The sequence below is a fragment of the Lampris incognitus genome, chromosome 6, assembly GCF_029633865.1.
Source record: "Lampris incognitus isolate fLamInc1 chromosome 6, fLamInc1.hap2, whole genome shotgun sequence".
Taxonomy (NCBI): Eukaryota; Metazoa; Chordata; class Actinopteri; order Lampriformes; family Lampridae; genus Lampris; species Lampris incognitus.
The window spans coordinates 16503561-16521451 of record NC_079216.1 but is presented as its reverse complement, the minus strand read 5'-3'; the positions used below and the strand labels follow the sequence as shown (position 1 = coordinate 16521451).

At 47.3% G+C, this 17891-nt stretch overlaps 1 protein-coding gene across 1 annotated transcript in view; it reads right to left on the bottom strand.

The window, feature by feature from the left end:
• Nucleotides 1-17278, bottom strand: part of si:dkey-234i14.3 (fibulin-7-like) — a 29736-nt gene extending 12458 nt beyond the window's left edge. The window contains exons 1-11 of the mRNA XM_056282344.1: nucleotides 17205-17278; nucleotides 16753-16894; nucleotides 16511-16662; nucleotides 16204-16325; nucleotides 15782-16092; nucleotides 9299-9464; nucleotides 8910-9101; nucleotides 7908-7934; nucleotides 6409-6702; nucleotides 606-743; nucleotides 367-502 (exon numbers count right to left, since the gene is read on the bottom strand). Of these exons, the coding sequence (XP_056138319.1) occupies nucleotides 367-502; nucleotides 606-743; nucleotides 6409-6702; nucleotides 7908-7934; nucleotides 8910-9101; nucleotides 9299-9464; nucleotides 15782-16092; nucleotides 16204-16325; nucleotides 16511-16662; nucleotides 16753-16894; nucleotides 17205-17278 (1754 nt within the window). The remainder of the gene's footprint in view (nucleotides 1-366; nucleotides 503-605; nucleotides 744-6408; nucleotides 6703-7907; nucleotides 7935-8909; nucleotides 9102-9298; nucleotides 9465-15781; nucleotides 16093-16203; nucleotides 16326-16510; nucleotides 16663-16752; nucleotides 16895-17204) is intronic.
• Between the last annotated feature and the right edge of the window lie 613 nt (nucleotides 17279-17891).

The window sequence follows — 17891 nt, the reverse complement described above, 5'->3', positions numbered from 1 at the left end:
TAGACTTAACTAGATTAGACTGGACTGGACTACATATTTAACTAAACTAAACTAAGCTAAACTCAAATAAACTAGACTGCAATACAACGCACCAGATTACACTAAATTAGACAAGACTAGACTGGACTGAGCTAAACTACCCTGAACATGGATGGATTATAGACTAGTTACTAGAAGTGAGATAGAGTTATTGTAGATTATCAGAAATCAGAGATGGAGAGGAAGAATGTAGGGAGGCAAACAACTGAGGACAAAAGTAAGAATTTTTCTTTTCAAACTTGCAGAACTTTCTCGCTCTCTCTTTTTTTTTTTTTTTTTTTACTCCCAGACAACAAGCAGAGTCAAGCCAGTAGCGGGGGGGCTTACATAGGTGACGTCTTGATGTACGTGGCGTTTTTCATGCGAGGACACTCCACCTGCACACACTGGAACCCTCCATACGTGTTCACACACACCTGGTCTGCCGTGCAGTTGTGCGTCTGGCTCTCGCACTCGTTGATGTCTGCACACAGGATACACGCAAAAACACATAAATGCCATACTCATCGCCACTCACATCTTTTAAATGCCAAGGGAAACTCGTCAAATGACCTTTGAACTCAGACCTTTGCAGCCGCGTGCGTCTCTGGAGAGGTCGTAGCCGGCGGGACAGATGCAGTGGAAGCTGCCGGCCGTGTTTACACAGCGGTGCACACAGAGCCGGCCCGGCTGGCCCAGGGGAAACACCTCACACTCGTTGATGTCTAAGACACAGAAAAACCCACTTCTGCTGTGTGTGTTGGTGGTTGTTTTATTTTTTTCTCGAACCTTTAATTATCCTGAGATGCTTAGCTTCACATTCATACAGCTTCACACACTCAATTATCGGAGATGCCTAGTAAAACCACAGACTTCCACTGTCAAACACTGGGAGCAGCCCAATGAACCGCAGGGTTTTTTTTTTGCTGTCAGCCAGTAGGAGCTGCCAAGTGCAATCACAGAGTTCAGCTGTTGGCCAGTGGATAGAGTCATTGGGGCAACTGGGGGATGAAGGCCTTGCTTAAAGGTACCTGGACTGTTGTCGAGAAAAGGGATGTTCCCTTGCAAGATTTTCCTAGTTGGGAATCCAAAAGTCCAACAAAATAACTCCACGGAGATTCATCCACACACTGTAGTTCACAGGAAAAAGAAAAAACTAAAATAGAAATTTGCCCGTTAGTTCATCTTGTATCTTGCTTTTAAATACGTTTTACTTTTTGAAACAAATGGAAACTCTACATATAATGGCACAACTTGTTACCCAATGCAGCCGACCTTCCTCATCAGTGATATCATCTTTAACACTAGAATGACCAAGGCGGTCATGACCGTTTTGGATTTTCAAAGTTTCATAATTTTGTGGGGGGGGGGGGGATACAGACCTGCCACTCCCCAAATGCGCCTAAAATGGCATATATTTGCATTAAAATGAGTTTTAGGTCAATTGCACACAAAAAAAGTAATGATAAGATATACCTAAAATGACCATGAGTGGTCAAGATGACCAGGTGTAATTTGCGCGTCATCGTGCACGTCATGTCAACCCAGCCAGCCACTAAGGATGCACAAGCCAGTGCATTCTTGGTGCCAGTCCCAAGCATGGATAAATGAAGAGGGTTTGCGTCAGGAAGGGTATCTGGCGTAAAATCTTTGCCAAATCAAATATGCGGCTCAAGTTATATTTCCATACCGGATCGGTCGAGGCCCGGGTTACCAACGACCGCCGTCTGTACAGTCGGCCAGCAGGGTGCCGGTGGAAACTATGCAACTGTTGGGCGAAGGAGAAGGAGAGGAGGAAGGCGTGCCCAGAGGCAGCGGGAGGGGAGGAAGAGTAGGAGTGTGGAAGTGAGAGTCAGAGCCTTGAATGTTGGCAGTATGACTGGTAAACGGAGAGAGCTGGCTGAGACGATGGAAAGAAGACTGTGTGTGCAAGAGACCAGGTGGAAGGAGAGTAAGGCCAGGAGTATCGGACGTGGGTTCAAACTCTTCTACCATGGTGTGAATGGGAGGAGAAATGGGGTAGGAATAATTCTGAAGGAAGAGTAGGTCAAGAGTGTGCTGGAGGTGAGAGTGTCGGACAGAGTGATGAGTATGAAGCTGGAAATCGAAGGTGTATTGATTAAGGTTATCAGCGCATATGCCCCGCATATGTGATGAGATGGAACATGAGATGGAATGAAACTATGAGATGGAAGAGAAAGAAGAATTCTGGAGTTAGTTGGATGATGTGGTGGAGAGTATACCCAAGGGGGAGAAAGTGGTGTTTCGAGCGGACTTCAATGGACATGTTGGTGAAGGAAACAGGTGATGAGGAGGTGATGGGTAGGGTATGGTGTCAAGGAGAGAAATGTGGAAGGACAGATGGTGGTGGATTTTGCGAAAGGGATGGGAATGGCTGTGGTGAATACATATTTCAAGAAGAGGGAGGAACACAGGGTGATGTGTAAGAGTGGAGGAAAGTGCACAGAGGTGGACTATATCTTATGTAGGACGTGCGATCTGAAAGGGATTGGAGACTGCAAGGTGATGACAGGGGAGATCGTAGCTAGGTAGCATTGGATGGTGGTATGTAGAATGACTTTGGAGACCAAGAAGAGGAAGAGAGTGAAGGCAGAGCCAAGGATCAAATAGTGGAAGTCGAAGAAGGAAGACTGTTGTGAGGAGCTAAAACAGGCACTGGGTGATAGTAAAGATTTACCAGATGGCCGGGCAAGCACTGCAGAAATAGTGAGGGAGACATCTAAGAAGGTACTTGGTGTGTCATCAGGACAGAGGACGGAAGACAAGGACACTTGGTGGTGGAACGAGGAAGTACAGCAAAGTATACAGAGGAAGAGGTTGGCAAAGAAGAAGTGGGATAGTCAAAGAGATGAAGAAAGTAGACAGGAATACAAGGAGACGCAGCATAAAGCAAAGAGAAAGGTGGCAAGGGAAAAGGAAAAGGCGTATGTTGAGTTGTATGACAGGTTAGACACTGAGAAAGGAGATAAGGACTTGTACCGAATGGCTAGGCAGAGGGACCAAGCTGGGAAGGAAGTGCAGCAGGTAAGGATGATCAAGGATAGAGATGGAAATGTGCTGACAAGTGAGGAGAGTTTGTTGAGAAGGTGGAAGGAATACTTTGAGGGGCTGATGAATGAAGAAAATGAGAGAGAGAAGGTGGGATGATGTGTGGATAGTGAATCAAGAAGTGCGGTGGATTAGCAAGGAGGAAGTGAGGGCAGCTATGAAGAGTGGAAAGGCAGTTGGTCCAGATGACATTCCTGTGGAGGCATGGAGATGTTTAGGAGAGATGGCAGTGGAGTTTTTAACTACATTGTTTAACACAATCTTGGAAAGTAAGAGGATGCCTGAGGAGTGGAGAAGAAGCATACTGGTACCGATTTTCAAGAACAAGGGCGATGTGCAGAACTGTAGCAACTACAGAGGTATAAAGTTGATCAGCCACAGCATGAAGATGGAGGAAAGAGTAATAGAAGCTAGGTTAAGAGGAGAGGTGATGATAGCGAGCAGCAGTATGGTTTCATGCCACGAAAGAGCACCACAGATGTGATATTTGCTTTGAGAATGTTGACTGAGAAGTATAGAGAAGGCCAGAAAGCGTTACATTGTGTCTGTGGATTTCGAGAACGCATATGACAGGGTGCCGAGAGAGGAGGTGTGGTATTGTATGAAGAAGTCGGGAGTTGCAGAGAAGTATGTAGGAGTGGTTCAGGATATGTATTAGGGCAGTGTGAGAGTGGTGAGATGTGCGGTTGGAAAGACAGATGGGTTCAAGGTGGAGGTGGGATTACATCAAGGATCGTCTCTGAGCCCTTTCTTGTTTAGCTTCAAGACTGGAGCAATACCCCTTGTCACGAATCGAGGAGCTTTTTACCAAACTGGCAGGAGGCAGAAGCTACTGCAAACTAGACATGTCCCATTCCTATCAACAGTTCCTATCAACTCGGCCACTGTATACAGAGCCTGAGGATCAGGTACAATGACCACAAGCTCTTGGGGGGATGGTGGAAGTGAAGCTGATCAGCTGCCTCAGCCGCCTGATACTGAGCCTGATGTTAGGGAGGAGGAAATAGGGTATGAGGGCCCTTGCCGTTCCTGTAGATCAAGGAAATTCCCCGAAAAACTTGATTTGTAGTTGGAGTGGCCAGAACTTGTTGGGACACAATAATTCCTGTTCTGAGTCCACCAGAGCTGGGAGAGTCTACCCCCACTCTGAGTTAGCTGCTTTTATATTGTTCTTTGCACTGATCGTTTGTCTTTTATCTAGGTCTATGTCTTTTCACACAATGACAGACGGAGTACCCCTCCTCATTTCACTGCATGTTTTACTTTGTATTTCTATGCATATCATCTGTGAGTGTTCGTGGGAGTTTATTTCAAAGTAATGGTTATGCTTCACGAGGGGTGCAGGGATGTTATATCTTGTAGTTAGTCAGGAAAATAAACAGCTGATGTGGATGGTTACTGAGCAGTTGTGTTGTTTCTGCTGTATAATATGTGGGCAAATAACATCGTATAAACTTGATATTTGATAATTTCCAACATGTCTGGGTACAGCTGCCGTTTCAGACGCACCATGACTACCATTGATGCATTGCAGTATTTACAGGCGTTGGACAGTGGCCATTTTAAATTGTTTGAAAAATAGTATTAAAGTTGTTAAAATTTTAATTTTGGTGTCAGCCGTTTCTTAACAGACATACTAACATATGCAACGTATAAATAGCTCAATTGGGTATTTACCTTGACAGAATATAGAGTTTAAAAATCGTGGGCGGTCATTTTGACTGCCATGGTCATTCTAATAGTTTTTAAGTCCCGCTCGTTGTTTGGGACTGTTTCAATGGTTATTTTCAGTTGTTTTTTTTTGTTTTTTTTTTACATTTCACATTTTATAGGCCTTGTTACGTTTGTTAGATTAGCAATATGTGTTTTCTGTTTTGATTTCCAGGTACATTTTCAATTTTGCTATTCAAGTTTGACCATCTCTCTATGAAGTTGAAATTGTTTGAAAATAGTATTATAGTTTTTAAAATGTTAATTTTGGTGTCATTCGTTTCCTAACAGCAAGGTTGGATTACGGACCGGGCGAGTGCCCTGGGGCCCAGGACCACAAAGGGCCCCAAAAGGTCAGGGGTATTGTGTTTGTGTATAGTAGGGATCCCCAGTCATACCCTACAAGAGACATTTGTTCCAACCCTGCATCGTTATAGAGAGTATAAGAAACCTGGAGTCGAAGCGGAAGCCTTTTTCGGTTGCTAGGGACTCGTTTGAAGCAGAGCAATAGATATTACAAATATAAACGTACTAAGTGTGTCAGGGGTGGTTTCTAAATGTATCACAATCCTAGTTCGAAGAGTTTGCGCCTCATGTTTACATTGTAGCAATTAAGAGTGCAACATGTGCCTTGTGTTTACGTTGTAGCGTTGAGAGTGCAATAAAGTCTGATATAGTGCAAACTAGATGCTTATGATCAAATTCTTTGTTTCATTGTGTATAGTTAAACAAATGTGCTAGCTAGATTGCCCATACTGAAAAATAATTAAACAGATAGTTTTACTAAAATCTGCCCATATTTCACTAAATTATTTGCTCTGATTATTTGCCTAACAGACATACTACCTTATACAATGCATCAATATCTCAATTGCGTATTTATTTTGACAGAATATAGAGTTTAAAAACCTGTGGTCATTTTGACTGCCCATGGTTGTTTTGGGTAGGAGTGAAATCCCGGTGAGGGGAGAAAAGTAATCTGGTGTTGCTTCTTTCTGGAAATAGTCTTAACACGAGCTAAACTTTTTTTATGAGCGCTTTGAAGGGAAACAATCATGAATTTCAGCATTATCTCTAGATATACTATGTTGTAGGTGTAACACTGCATTAGCAGCCATAATACTGAGCAGCCTTCTGTGTGTGAACTGTGCTGAAATTGTGTCCAACGTTGACATCATTGTCAGATAGTCAGGGATTTGAAAATGTACTTCCTGGTTTGCCAATCGGCTGCATTGTGTAATGAAAATGACACTACATTGTTCAACTGTATGCTGATATCCACGTTTTCTTATACAATACAGCTAACAACAAACCATGAAGTAAATTTAATCATTTACAGTTTGTCTACCAGTGACATCATCGATGAACACAAATTTGGTGGCATTTCAGAGACACACAGTAGGTTAGTATTATGGCTAATAATCCCCACAACAGAGATAATGTTATGATTCATGATTGTATATGTTTAACATTATCTCTCCAAGTTTGCCACATTCGTTTTACTTGCAGTGATAAAAGTTTGACTTCAACACTAAAAACAACATTTACTGACTTGCAATGAGAGAAATTTTTCTACTGCAGCCTGGTTTGACTAAGGGGTTCCTCACCCACCTGTACAGATGTTGCTGTCACGGCCTGAAATGGTGAAGCCCACATCGCAAGAACAGCGGGTGGAGCCCAGGAAGCGAGTACAATGGGACGGACGGACAGAGGCAGGGCGAGAAGGAGGAGTGGGGGAGGTAGGGGGCGCGAGAGAGGTGGTTGACGGTGATGATGATGAAGATGGGTGAGAGGAAGAAGAGGAAGATAAGGAGGATGAAGGAGAGGAAGAGGAGTAGGAAGAGTAGGGTGCGGCTGGGGAGTAAGAGGAGAAGGAGGGCAGTGAGTTGCTGCTGCTGTTGAGGACTGAAACAAAGAAAGAGATATCAGAATCAGTTTTACTTGACCAGCAAATATTCTCATTACCAGGGATTTGATATGAGTTGCTCGTTTGAACCATTAGACATACAATTTAGGAGAATATGAACTGTAAGATGTAATATAAGGGAAGTAAGTAATGGAAGAAGTAATAGAACAAGTAAAAAGTAATATGATATGATATGAATAAAGTATATGATATAACTGATCAGCCAAAACATTAAAACCACTGACAGGTAAGTGAATAACATTGATTATCTCGTTACAATGGCACCTGTCAAGGGGTGGGATATATTGGGCAGCAAGTGAACAGTCAGTTCTTTGGTGTGTTGAAAGCACAAAAAATGAAATTGTGATGGCTAGATGACTGGGTCAGAGCATCTCCAAAACGGCAGGACTTGAGGTTGTGTTTCCAGTATACAGTGGTCAGTCCCTACCAAAAGTGGTCCAAGGAAGGACAACCGGTGAACCAACAACAAGGTCATGGGTGCCCAAGGCTCGTTGATGTGTATGGAGAGCAAAGGCTAGCCCATCTGGTCCGATCCCACAGAAGAGCTACTGTAACTTAAATTGCTGAAAAAGTTAATTCTGGCTCAGGTGTCACAACACACAGTGCATTGCAGCTTGCTGCGTATGAGGCTGCGTAGCCACAGACTGGTCAGAGTGCCCATGATGACCCCTGTCCACCGCTGAAAGTGCCTACAATAGGTACGTGAGCATTAGCACTGGACCATGGAGCAATGGAAGAAGGTGGCCTGGTCTGATGAATTACATGTTTTCCATCATGTGGACATCTGGGTGTATGTACGTTGTGTACCTGGGGAAGAGATGATACCAGGATGCACTATGGGAAGAAGGCAAGCTGGTGGAGGCAGTGTGATGCTCTGAGCAATGTTCTGCTGGGAAACCTTAGGTCCTGGCAGTCATGTGGACGTTACTTTGACATGTACCACCTACCTAAACATCGTTGCAAACCAGGTACTCCTTCATGGCAATGGTATTCCCTGATGGCAGTGGCCTCTTTCAGCAGGATAATGCGCCCTGCCACATTGCAAAACGTTCAGGAATGGTTTGAGGAACATAAAGATTTCAAGGTGTTTCCTTGGCCTCCAAATTCTCCAGATCTCACTCCGATCGAGCATCTGTGGGATGTGCTGGAAAAACAAGTCTGATCCATGGAGGCCCCACCTCACAACTTACAGAAGTTAAAGGATCTGCTGCTAATGTCCTGGTGCCAGATACCAGAGGACACCACCAGAGGTCTTGTGGAGTCCATGCCTCAACGGGTCAGCTGTTTTGGCAGCACGAGGGGGACCTACACAATATTAGGCAGGTGGTTTTAATGTTTTGGCTGATCGGTGTATAAGGTTGAGGTTCTATGTATATAAAAATGGTGGATTGCTATGTGTGCAAACATTTGCACAAATGTTAGACCAGTGAGACTAAGTCATGTACCATGGAGGGCCATGTGTATGACGGTTTTCATTTCAACCCAACTGCTGATTTCATGAATTAATCCTTCCCAGTAGATTAGATAGATAGATAGATAGATAGATAGATAGATAGATAGATAGATAGATAGATAGATAGATAGATAGGTAGATACTTCATTAATGTATTTCTCAGTGTACTAATTAGTGAAATCAGCTGATATGGAATAAAAACCAGCATACAGGTGGCTCTCCATGGCACATGATTGAACACTACTGAGGAAGATAATATCAATAATGTGCCAAATTGGACAACATGACACATAAATCAGTCTACAACTCCTCTCTATACACAAACAATGTACCACAATGAGGTCACTACATCGTTGGTAACAGCAGATATTGCTCATTCATTTTACTCAGTTTACAGAAAGTGGTCTCTTGTTTCATGGTGCAGATACCATGCTGTGCCCATACTTGGCCTACTATGGCTATGTACGGTATCGAAAGCCTTTATTTTCACATGGGATCTCAGGCAGTTCTGTTTTTGTTTTTTGTTTTTTTTTGGGGGGGGGGTTGTCATGATGACTTCCCTGACTTCCCCCAGCACCAGCCTTTGAAAAATGTGCTCGAACCAAATACTCTCCCAATGTGTCTAATGTTTTCAAACTGACATTAAATGCCAAAAATGGACTGTAGCTATAAAGTGTTGTGTACTGGGCCGATGTGGATCCAGCATGGCACACAGACACTCTGGTAAAACACCTGGTTTGGGGTCTGACTCACATCTGCACATGGGCTGCTGCCCACTCCATTTGAGGGACTCCAGACACACTCGTGTTCGCGGGCCAATCAGCTCGTAACCAGGCTTACACAGGAAGTGGACCTCGTGCCCGACACCAAACACCCTTCCTAGTCTCCTGCCGTGGGGTGGGAGTTCTGGTCTGGGACAGGAAGCTGAAAAGTAGATGGAGAAGAAAAATCTCGTTTCTCTCTCTCGCTCTCTCGCTCTCTCTCTCTCTCGCTCTCTCTCTCTCTCTCTCTCTCTCTCTCTCTCTCTCTCTCTCTCTCTCTCTCTCTCTCTCTCTCTCTCTCTCTCTCTCTCTCTCTCTCTCTCTCTCTCGCTCTCTCTCTCACACACACACTACACACACCGTTCTTTGTGGTCTTGCTGTTGCTGAGATTCATGGTGCTGTTCTGCAGGGCGCTGAGCTTCTTCCTCAAAGAGCGAAGACTCTGCTGAAAGGATGCCTCGTGGGCTGCCAGTATCTTCTCTACCTGTCGCAGAGAGGTCTGCAGCTCCTGATTGGATTGACAGTCCTGAAGGCGGGACAAGGAGAAGACAAGCAGGTTGGCGTGGAGCCTGAAAAATGCTTCTGTAGGACCTTGGCACGTGGCGCGTCCGGGTAGCGTAGCGGTCTATTCTGTTGCCTACCAACACGGGGATCGCCGGTTCGAACCCCCGTGTGACCTCTGGCTTGGTCGGGCGTCCCTACAGACACAGTCGGCCGTGTCTGCGGGTGGGAAGCTGGACGCGTCCTGGTCGCTGCACTAGTGCCTCCTCTGAACGGTTGGGGTGTCTGTTCGGGGGGGGGGGGGTAGCGTGATCCTCCCACGCGCTACGTCCCCCTGGCGAAACTCCTCACTGTCAGGTGAAAAGAAGCGGCTGGCGACTCCACATGTGTCGGAGGAGGCATGTGGTAGTCTGCAGCCCTCCCCGGATCGGCAGAGGGGGTGGAGCAGCGACCGGGACGGGTCAGAAGAGTGGGGTAACTGGCCAAGTACAATTGGGGAGAGCCCAAAAAAACCTTGGAGCGTTTGGCTGCCTGAATAAATCAATATGTTACAAGGTTATGCGCATGGGCATCAACACACAGTTTGTCCACTATAACCTCACACACACACACACACACACACACACACACACACACACACACACACACACACACACACACACACACACACACACACACACACACACAAAAGAGTAAAAGAGGCAGAATAATTCAATATGTTATGTTGGTCTAAACCTCAAAATAGGTCATCAAATGACTCCGAGAGGGCGATCTTAATGGGACACATTAAAGACTGGGAGGTTGGGGGTCAGATTCCGCCCAGCGAGACAGAGCAGTCACGCTGGCCCGGTGGGAAAACAGCGCCCAGTGACTCCCACCGCTGGTCTGACATACACAGACAGACCGGGAAGTGTAGCATGGTTTTGAACATGAGCAACAGGTGTTAAGTCTATACATAGAGGCGGTGGCTCCGGAGTCTCGGTCTCCTGTGAAAACCGACGGTCTCACCAGGGTGAAAACTGGACCCGGGTGATGGCCGACCGGCGCCCAGCCGTCTCAAAAACAAGTCCAGGTGGCTTCATATGTTGTTGTTGTGCGCCCTGTGGATGGCGGTAGGTTCGACACCCTGACACTACAGCCGGTTCCCGCTGTCAAAGCCTCCCTGGGCAAGGCATGACATGAGCATGTTATGACGCGAGCATGGTATGACGTCAGCATGGCATCGCCCGTCCTCGTCGCCCGCTTGTTGTAAGCCGGGGAACGTGATGACCAGCCGAACTCATCGCAAGGTCCGCGTCATCATGGGGTTTATGAGTATCGGTTCACTTTTTCTTTTGTTCACACAAGATAAAGATAAAGGAAATGTGTCATTTTACAACTTCACAAGCAATTTTGCTCGAAGACATAATTTGAGTTTCCTGAGCTGTGAACCTTTCCTGAACCTTTTATCTAGGCTAAAATACGATAAAACAAATAAAATAAAATAAAAATGATAATAATAAAAAAGAAACAGAAAGGACTTGTATGCAATGTGGACCAAATCTATGCATATCACCGCTGAAATAAAATGTAATGTTCTGTCACTGTGTCGGATGTGTGGCTGAAAATATTATTCACAGCAGCTCAGATGAGCAGTGTTTTAAGATGTCTTGGCAACACCGGTGGGAAAGTCTCCAGATAGGCTTCCATTTGTCAAATAAATACACAAAATACTGTCAGACATGTTTTACAGCACTCTAAAAAGACTTAAACCGTTTTAAAGAAGATTAGCTTGTATGTATGGTGGAAAACTGTCGCCTGTTCTCTTCAGTGTGTATATGGGTGATCTCTCCAAAAAGTTAAAGGAGTGTAAGACTGGCTGTATGGTGGTGGTGGTGGTGGTGGTGGTGGGGGGGGTCTTATTAACCCTCTGATGTACGCTGATGACTCAGTCATACTGTCCCCTTATAGTGCTGGCTTACAGCAACTGCTCAGAGTCTGCTCAAGTTATGGTGTGCAGCATGACGTTGCCTTTAACTCTAAAAAGAGTGTCGTCATGATTGCTAAAACCAAGGAGGATCAGAAGCAACATTTTCCCTCATCCTTCTTGGCAGACCAAGCACCAAATGTGGTGAACGAAATAAGATATCTGGGTCACATCATCAAGGATGATCTACGTGACGACGATGATGTGCAGCGCCAGTGTTGCAAACTGCATGCACAAGCCAACATGCTAGCACGCAAATTTCATATGTGTACAGACGAGGTTAAAACTGCTCTTTTTAGGGCCTGCTGTACTCCACTCTATACTGCCCGCTTGTGGCGCACTTATAGCCAAGAAAACATGAAAAAGCTGCAGGTAGCCTGTATATAATGTTGCATTCACAATCTTGCTCAAGCTTCCAAGATGGACAAGTGCAAGTCATGTGTTTGTGACTAGTGAGGTTCCCACTTTTCATGCTGTGTTGAGGAAATGTATGTACACATTTATGTGTCGATTAACTGAGTCTAAGAATGTAATTATAATGCTGTTAACGGAGCCTACATTAAGTGACACCAGGTACTCCTCTTTGTTTCTGGAAACACTGGAACAGACCTCTGTGTAGCTTTTAATCATTGTGCACTTGTGAGCTGCTGTTTTTAGCTCTATTTTTGTGTTCTTGTCTTGTGTTGTATTTCTTTGTTGTTATCTTTAACACGGACCTGCCTTTGTGTCTGAATAAAGTAAGATTTGATTGATTGATATATCGGCAGGTAAAAAGAAAATAATGTCCAAAACTTCTCCATCAGCACGAGTTAAACCCGTTAGAATGAGGCTGAACAGGTAAAATGATGGACTCACCTGAGCCGCGGCAGGGTGCAGGTGTTGCAAACACACCATCAGCATGAAACCGGCTGCCTTCATCGTGGACCCTCACCCTCCTCACCTCTGCTGACTGGCCGCAGCTCCGCTCTCTCTTCTCTTCTGCCCGGTGGCGCGAGGGCTCGGCCAGGAGACCTCTCCTAACAAAGTGATTTATTACCGCCTAATGGCAATGGCAGCCCGGATGCAAAGCGGCGCGGAAATAAATCTCTTAAAAATAAAGATTCGCTCAGACCATGTTTCACGCCAGTCTCCCTTCACTGTTCGCCTCTAAATCATCTCCTCCTCCATCTGCTGCTGGTTTCGAAGGCACTTGCCAAATTTCTCCACGCACACAGCTGCCCTGTCGGACGTTTTAAAGCCGGGGGGGGGGGGACGGAGCAAGAGCGCGCGAGAGAGAGAGGGGGGGTATTGTTTTATTGTTTCTTTATTGTTGGGTATAATGTTGTGTTAATGTTCATGATCAGTGTTATTGTGCACTGTCCAAATTGCACTTTGATGCTGTGGCAACATTGTTTTTAAAACTTTCATGCCAACAAAGCCCTTTGAACTGAATTGAATCGGGGGGGGGGGCGAGAAACGGAGAAAGAGAGAGAGAAAGAGCGAGAGAGAGGGAAAACGGGGAAAGAGAGACGGAGAGAGAGGGAGAAAGAGGAAAGAGAGAGAGAGAGAGAGAGAGAGAGAGAGAGAGAGAGAGAGAGAGAGAGAGAGAGAGAGAGAGAGAGAGAGAGAGAGAGAGAGAGAGAGAGAGAGAGAGTGTTTACTGCTGGCCCAGAAGAAACGGCTCTCACATCTGCCCAGCGGTGAACTGAGCTTTGAATTTTGATAGATGACATCACCCCCCCACCCCCCAAAACAGAGACGTAAATTAAAAGGGGGCGAGTCCGCTCGCAGGAGCGTCTTTTAATTATCCTCACAACAAAGGAGCTGCTTCTGGTAACTCGCCTATTTCAAATCAGTCGCTGGCAAAGGAATGTGACATATTGTAGCGTCGCCGCTATTAAAGGACACACTGGTGCAAGTTATAACGGCCCGTCGTCTTTATTTTCGGCTGTTGTCGGTCACAGCCCCGCCTTACACAACACAATTAACTTTATTTAAGTCCGTTCCCACGCTTAGTGCATACACTCCTATAGACCGCACCATGCATCACACAGACCGAGCACACACACACACACACACACGCGCGCGCGCACCGGAAGGGATGGGCCTCTCCCTAAACTCCCATCAACATTTGGCCCAGGCAACAGCGCACCATTCCTTAAAACTGTGCACATCTCATAACTAAACTGTGCACATCTGATAACTTTATACACCACGGCGAACTTGAACATGCTACACACACTACCACCCCCCCCCTTATTAAAGTCTTCGACACCGAGGACAAACTCTCTGAACCTCAGTGGAGTTCTCCTCCGCCTTCTTGGTTGCCCCCTGGGCGTTGCATGCCCTGGCTGGTCCCCCCCCCCTTGGCTCTGGATGGGGTTGCCCCCAACCCCAAGGAGATGAGCTGGGCACTAGGGAAGTAGACTGGGCCCCGCTTGTTGTGTTGTCGAGGCTGACTGCTAGACCCCCCCCCCTTCCAAAAATGTCACTGCAGGAAACAAGGGTGCCCCCCCCACCGGTCGACTGTGGCGTTGCAGAGCCCGTGTAGGGTGCAACACCATTTTGTGCCCCCGCGGAGGCAATTGTACCCCACAGACCATTGGTTGTCAACCTGGGGGTCAGGATCCCCAAGACTGTCGCGAGATAATTTCTGGGGGTTGCCGGATGGTTGGGGAGAAAAAAAAGCATGAAACCATCCAGAAGCACGGCACACCTGATGGCGTACTATCCCTTTAATTGATGTGCCGGTACAATATAAAAGGCAGTGCGCCCTTCACTGGCCCTCAGTATATATCAAGACTTCATTGCGAGAGCAATATAGTACTAAATGTCTGTATATTTAGTAGATAATAATTCTTCATATAAGGATCAGCATGAAAAAATATTGCAGGCATTGAATGTTACAGAATTCAAACATAAATCATTGTCGCCCTTAAAAACGCATTCAAGTTATTGTCATATGATTCACCTGAAGACATATACATCAGCAATAACAGTTTCTGTGCAAATGACAGGGATACATTTTAAGCGTCAGCTTCCCAAAGTGTCATGGTTGTACGGTCTGGGTCATCTCGGCGCACCTGTTTCCCATTCCCCGTTTTGGCTTGCCATTTCTTCCCCTACTTTGCTCACCTGTCCCCCATTCCCTGATTGGCTCTCCGGCAGTTGTCTAGTCCCCCGGGTTGCCCTGACTCTTTGTCAGATCGTCATGTAAAACCTTTTGGTAGCCGGATGCTTCATCCCTCATCTCGAGTCTTCCTTGCTGCCCGAATCTACGTTCCTGTTTTGTAAGTTTGTTTGTTTCATTAAAACATTGTTCTAGCCCAGTCTGTCTCCACGGTTTGCATTTGGGTCCTCAATTCTTGCTCCCGGCGTGACACCAAGAGGACCCTGGAATCCAGCGGTCTTGGTGGTTATTGTGCTTCGAGGAACGGTTGTTAAGAAAATAGAAGGACAGCGACAACAGCAGACTAATAGCATGTGCAGTCCAGAACCACAAGGCTTGTGTATATAAGATGATATATCAAAGGCACGAGTAGGACAAGTGAGTTGCGGCGATCGAAGGACAACAAATACAACAGCAGACTAATAGCAGTCCAACACACTTGCGTGTGAGTGACCACAATTTGCTTCCATGTGTGAGTGACTATAATTTGCGACACAGCCTACGGCAGTATTTCTGCAGCGCCGTGAGCACCACCACCTACCAACTCTTCTCCCCGGTTGCTGGCTCCACCCAGGCTCATTGGAGGAAAATACGTAGCAGCCGCAGAGTCTTGAACTTGGCCCACAGCCCTTTTGTCCACGGGGAGAGGGCTCACTACCTCCTCCCATGGCTGTCGCTGCTGCACACCCACCCATAGCTGCAGGTCCTGTCTCTGCTCTGCTCTGGTGACCAGTCTGTAACGTCCACCACCTGTAGCTCTCTACTCCCCAGCACCTCCCTCAACCCTCTCTGTCTTGCTTGTCTGTCCCCAGGACTAGCTCATGTTCCCTGGCCTCCCTGCGGTCACAACACCGGCAGCACTCTGTGCTGCATGGCCGACAAGACAGTGCGTCTGCGTTGCCATGCCGTTCTCCTGCACGGTGGGTCACGGTGAACTCGTAGCACTGCAACTCCTCTATCCAACGAACCAACTGCCCCTCTGGCTCCTTGAATGACATCAGCCACTACAAAGAGGCATGATCAGTGTGTATGGTGAAGGACCGGCCACACAGGTAATACTAAGTATTGGATGGCAAGGACTGCTGCCTCTCGCTGTTGCTCGTTATGCACTCAAAATTTTTTTTTTCAGTCTTGCTTCCCAGGGACCACAGATGTAAATTAGCTATATACTAGCTAACTCTGGCCCAACGGTTGTGTTGTGAGTGGCCCCTGTTAAATAAACTAATACAGCCAGTAGCTCCCTGCAAGTGACACAATACCACTGCTCAGTTTTGCTCAGTTCTTTGCTGTAATAGGCCACGACTTTCTCATCCTCTGGCCACACCTGTGACAGGACCGTGCCTAGCCCCTCCCCGCTCACATCAGTGTCCAGGACGAAGGGTAAATGGGGGTCAGGGGACACCAGGATGGGTGCGCTTGTCAGGGCCTGCTGCAGTGTGTGAAAGGCTGTTTCAGTCCTCTGACCAGATGAATTGATGGTCTTTCTGCAGTAACTTGTACAAGGGGGCTGTGATGCATGAAAACCCCTGCACAAACTTTCTGCAGTTGGAGGGCACAAAAAAAAACCAAAAAAACTTTTCAACCCCCTCTGGTCTGTAGCAGTGGGCCACTCAGCTATGATGGGCGCCTTCTCCTCTGCAGTGCCAGTACCCTTGCTGCCTATGCGGTGCCCCAGGAAGGTCGGCTCCCTGCTCAGTAGCCTGCTCTTGTCAGGGTTTAGCTTCTGCCCCGCCCCTCTGATCCTCTCCAGCACCTGGGCAGTGCTGCCACAGCTGAATCAAACGACATGCCGTGAGCCATAATGTCATCCAAAAAAAGCAGGAATCCTCTCCATTAAGCACTTGAATGGCAGACGGGGGCACTGCACAACCCAAAACAAAGCACTTTAAACTACCATAGCCCCTTCCCTGTGCAGAACGCGGTTTTGGGTCACACATCAGGAGATAGCGGGGCCTACCAGAAGCCATTCCTTAAGTCCAAGTAAGAAAACCAGGAGGAGCCAGCCACCAGATCCAGGCATTCATCCACACGCGGAAGGGGGTAGTACTCATTCTTGGTGACGTCATTGAGTCTCCTGTAGTTATAGCAGAAGCGCCACTCTTCCCCCTTCTTTGGCAACAGGACCCAGGGGCTCCGGGGGCGCCATTATGCCTTCACGCTGCATTTTTGCTCGAGCCTGCTCCGCCACTTCCTATTGACCCAGAGGAGGCGATGTGGGCTCTGCCATATGGGCACAGTGTCCCCTGTATCAATGGAGTGCTGCACAAGAGAAGTCTCTCCCAGCTGCTTGAGCTGGCAAGCCAGCTGGGTAACAATGGGCAGGTCAGATGGGGAGAGCGCCCTGAATTGGTTGTGGGCAAGCTCGGTTTGCACAGTAGATGGCATGTGTGCACATGAACATCTTGTCAAACTTTTAATGTAATTAGCCAGAGTCCGCACTGGATCAGCCACAAGTTTATGTCGGCCATGCAGCTCAGGCTGCAGGAGCTCTGCCGTCCGTCAAACAAAGAAGTTAAAGGGCTTTCTGTTTATCTGAACAAGTGCTCACCGGGGCTAACCGTTCAAATTGGGCATAGAAAGCCTCCCAGTCCGATTGTTTTTATGTTACCGGCTTATGCAGCTCCAGGAAACTGAATACTTTTCCAGCTGACCTTGTGGCCTGAGGTGCGAAATAGTAGCTGTCCTCTGGGCCCCAGTAGCGGCTCTCATGGATGTTGGCTCTCATTTTACCTCAGAGTCCTTCCGACGACCATCAAAGGCCACACGTTGTCCTCCTGACAATTGCGTGACACCAGTGTAGGCATACCTGTCCTCCATCTTTTTTTTCCTCCCCAATTGTATCCGGCCAATTACCCCACTCTTCCGAGCCTCCCGGTAGCTGCTCCACCCCTTCTGCCGATCCAGGGAGGGCTGCAGACTACCATATGCTTCCTCCGATACATGTGGAGTCGCCAGCCGCTTCTTTTCACCTGACAGTGAGAGTTTTGCCAGGGGGACGTAGTGCGTGGGAGGATCACGCTATTCTCTCCAGTTCCCCCTCCCCCCTGAACAGGTGCCCCGACCGACCAGAGGAGGCGCTAGTGCAGCAACCAGGACACATACCCACATCCCGACTAGACTCTCTAGCCCGTTGACTAACGGGTCGGACCCTCGAGTCGACTGGTTAACGTAGTTGCTGGTGGTGGTGCAGGAGACCCGGGTTCGCGCTCTGGCTGCAGCGCCTCCCCGAAGTCGCTGCATTGGTTTTCAGAAGTGGGCTGGTGAGACCGTGAGGCCATCAGAAGCGCGTGCGCCCAGAGGCCTGTGGGAGCTGGTAGGCTGAAGCGTGGGGACATGCT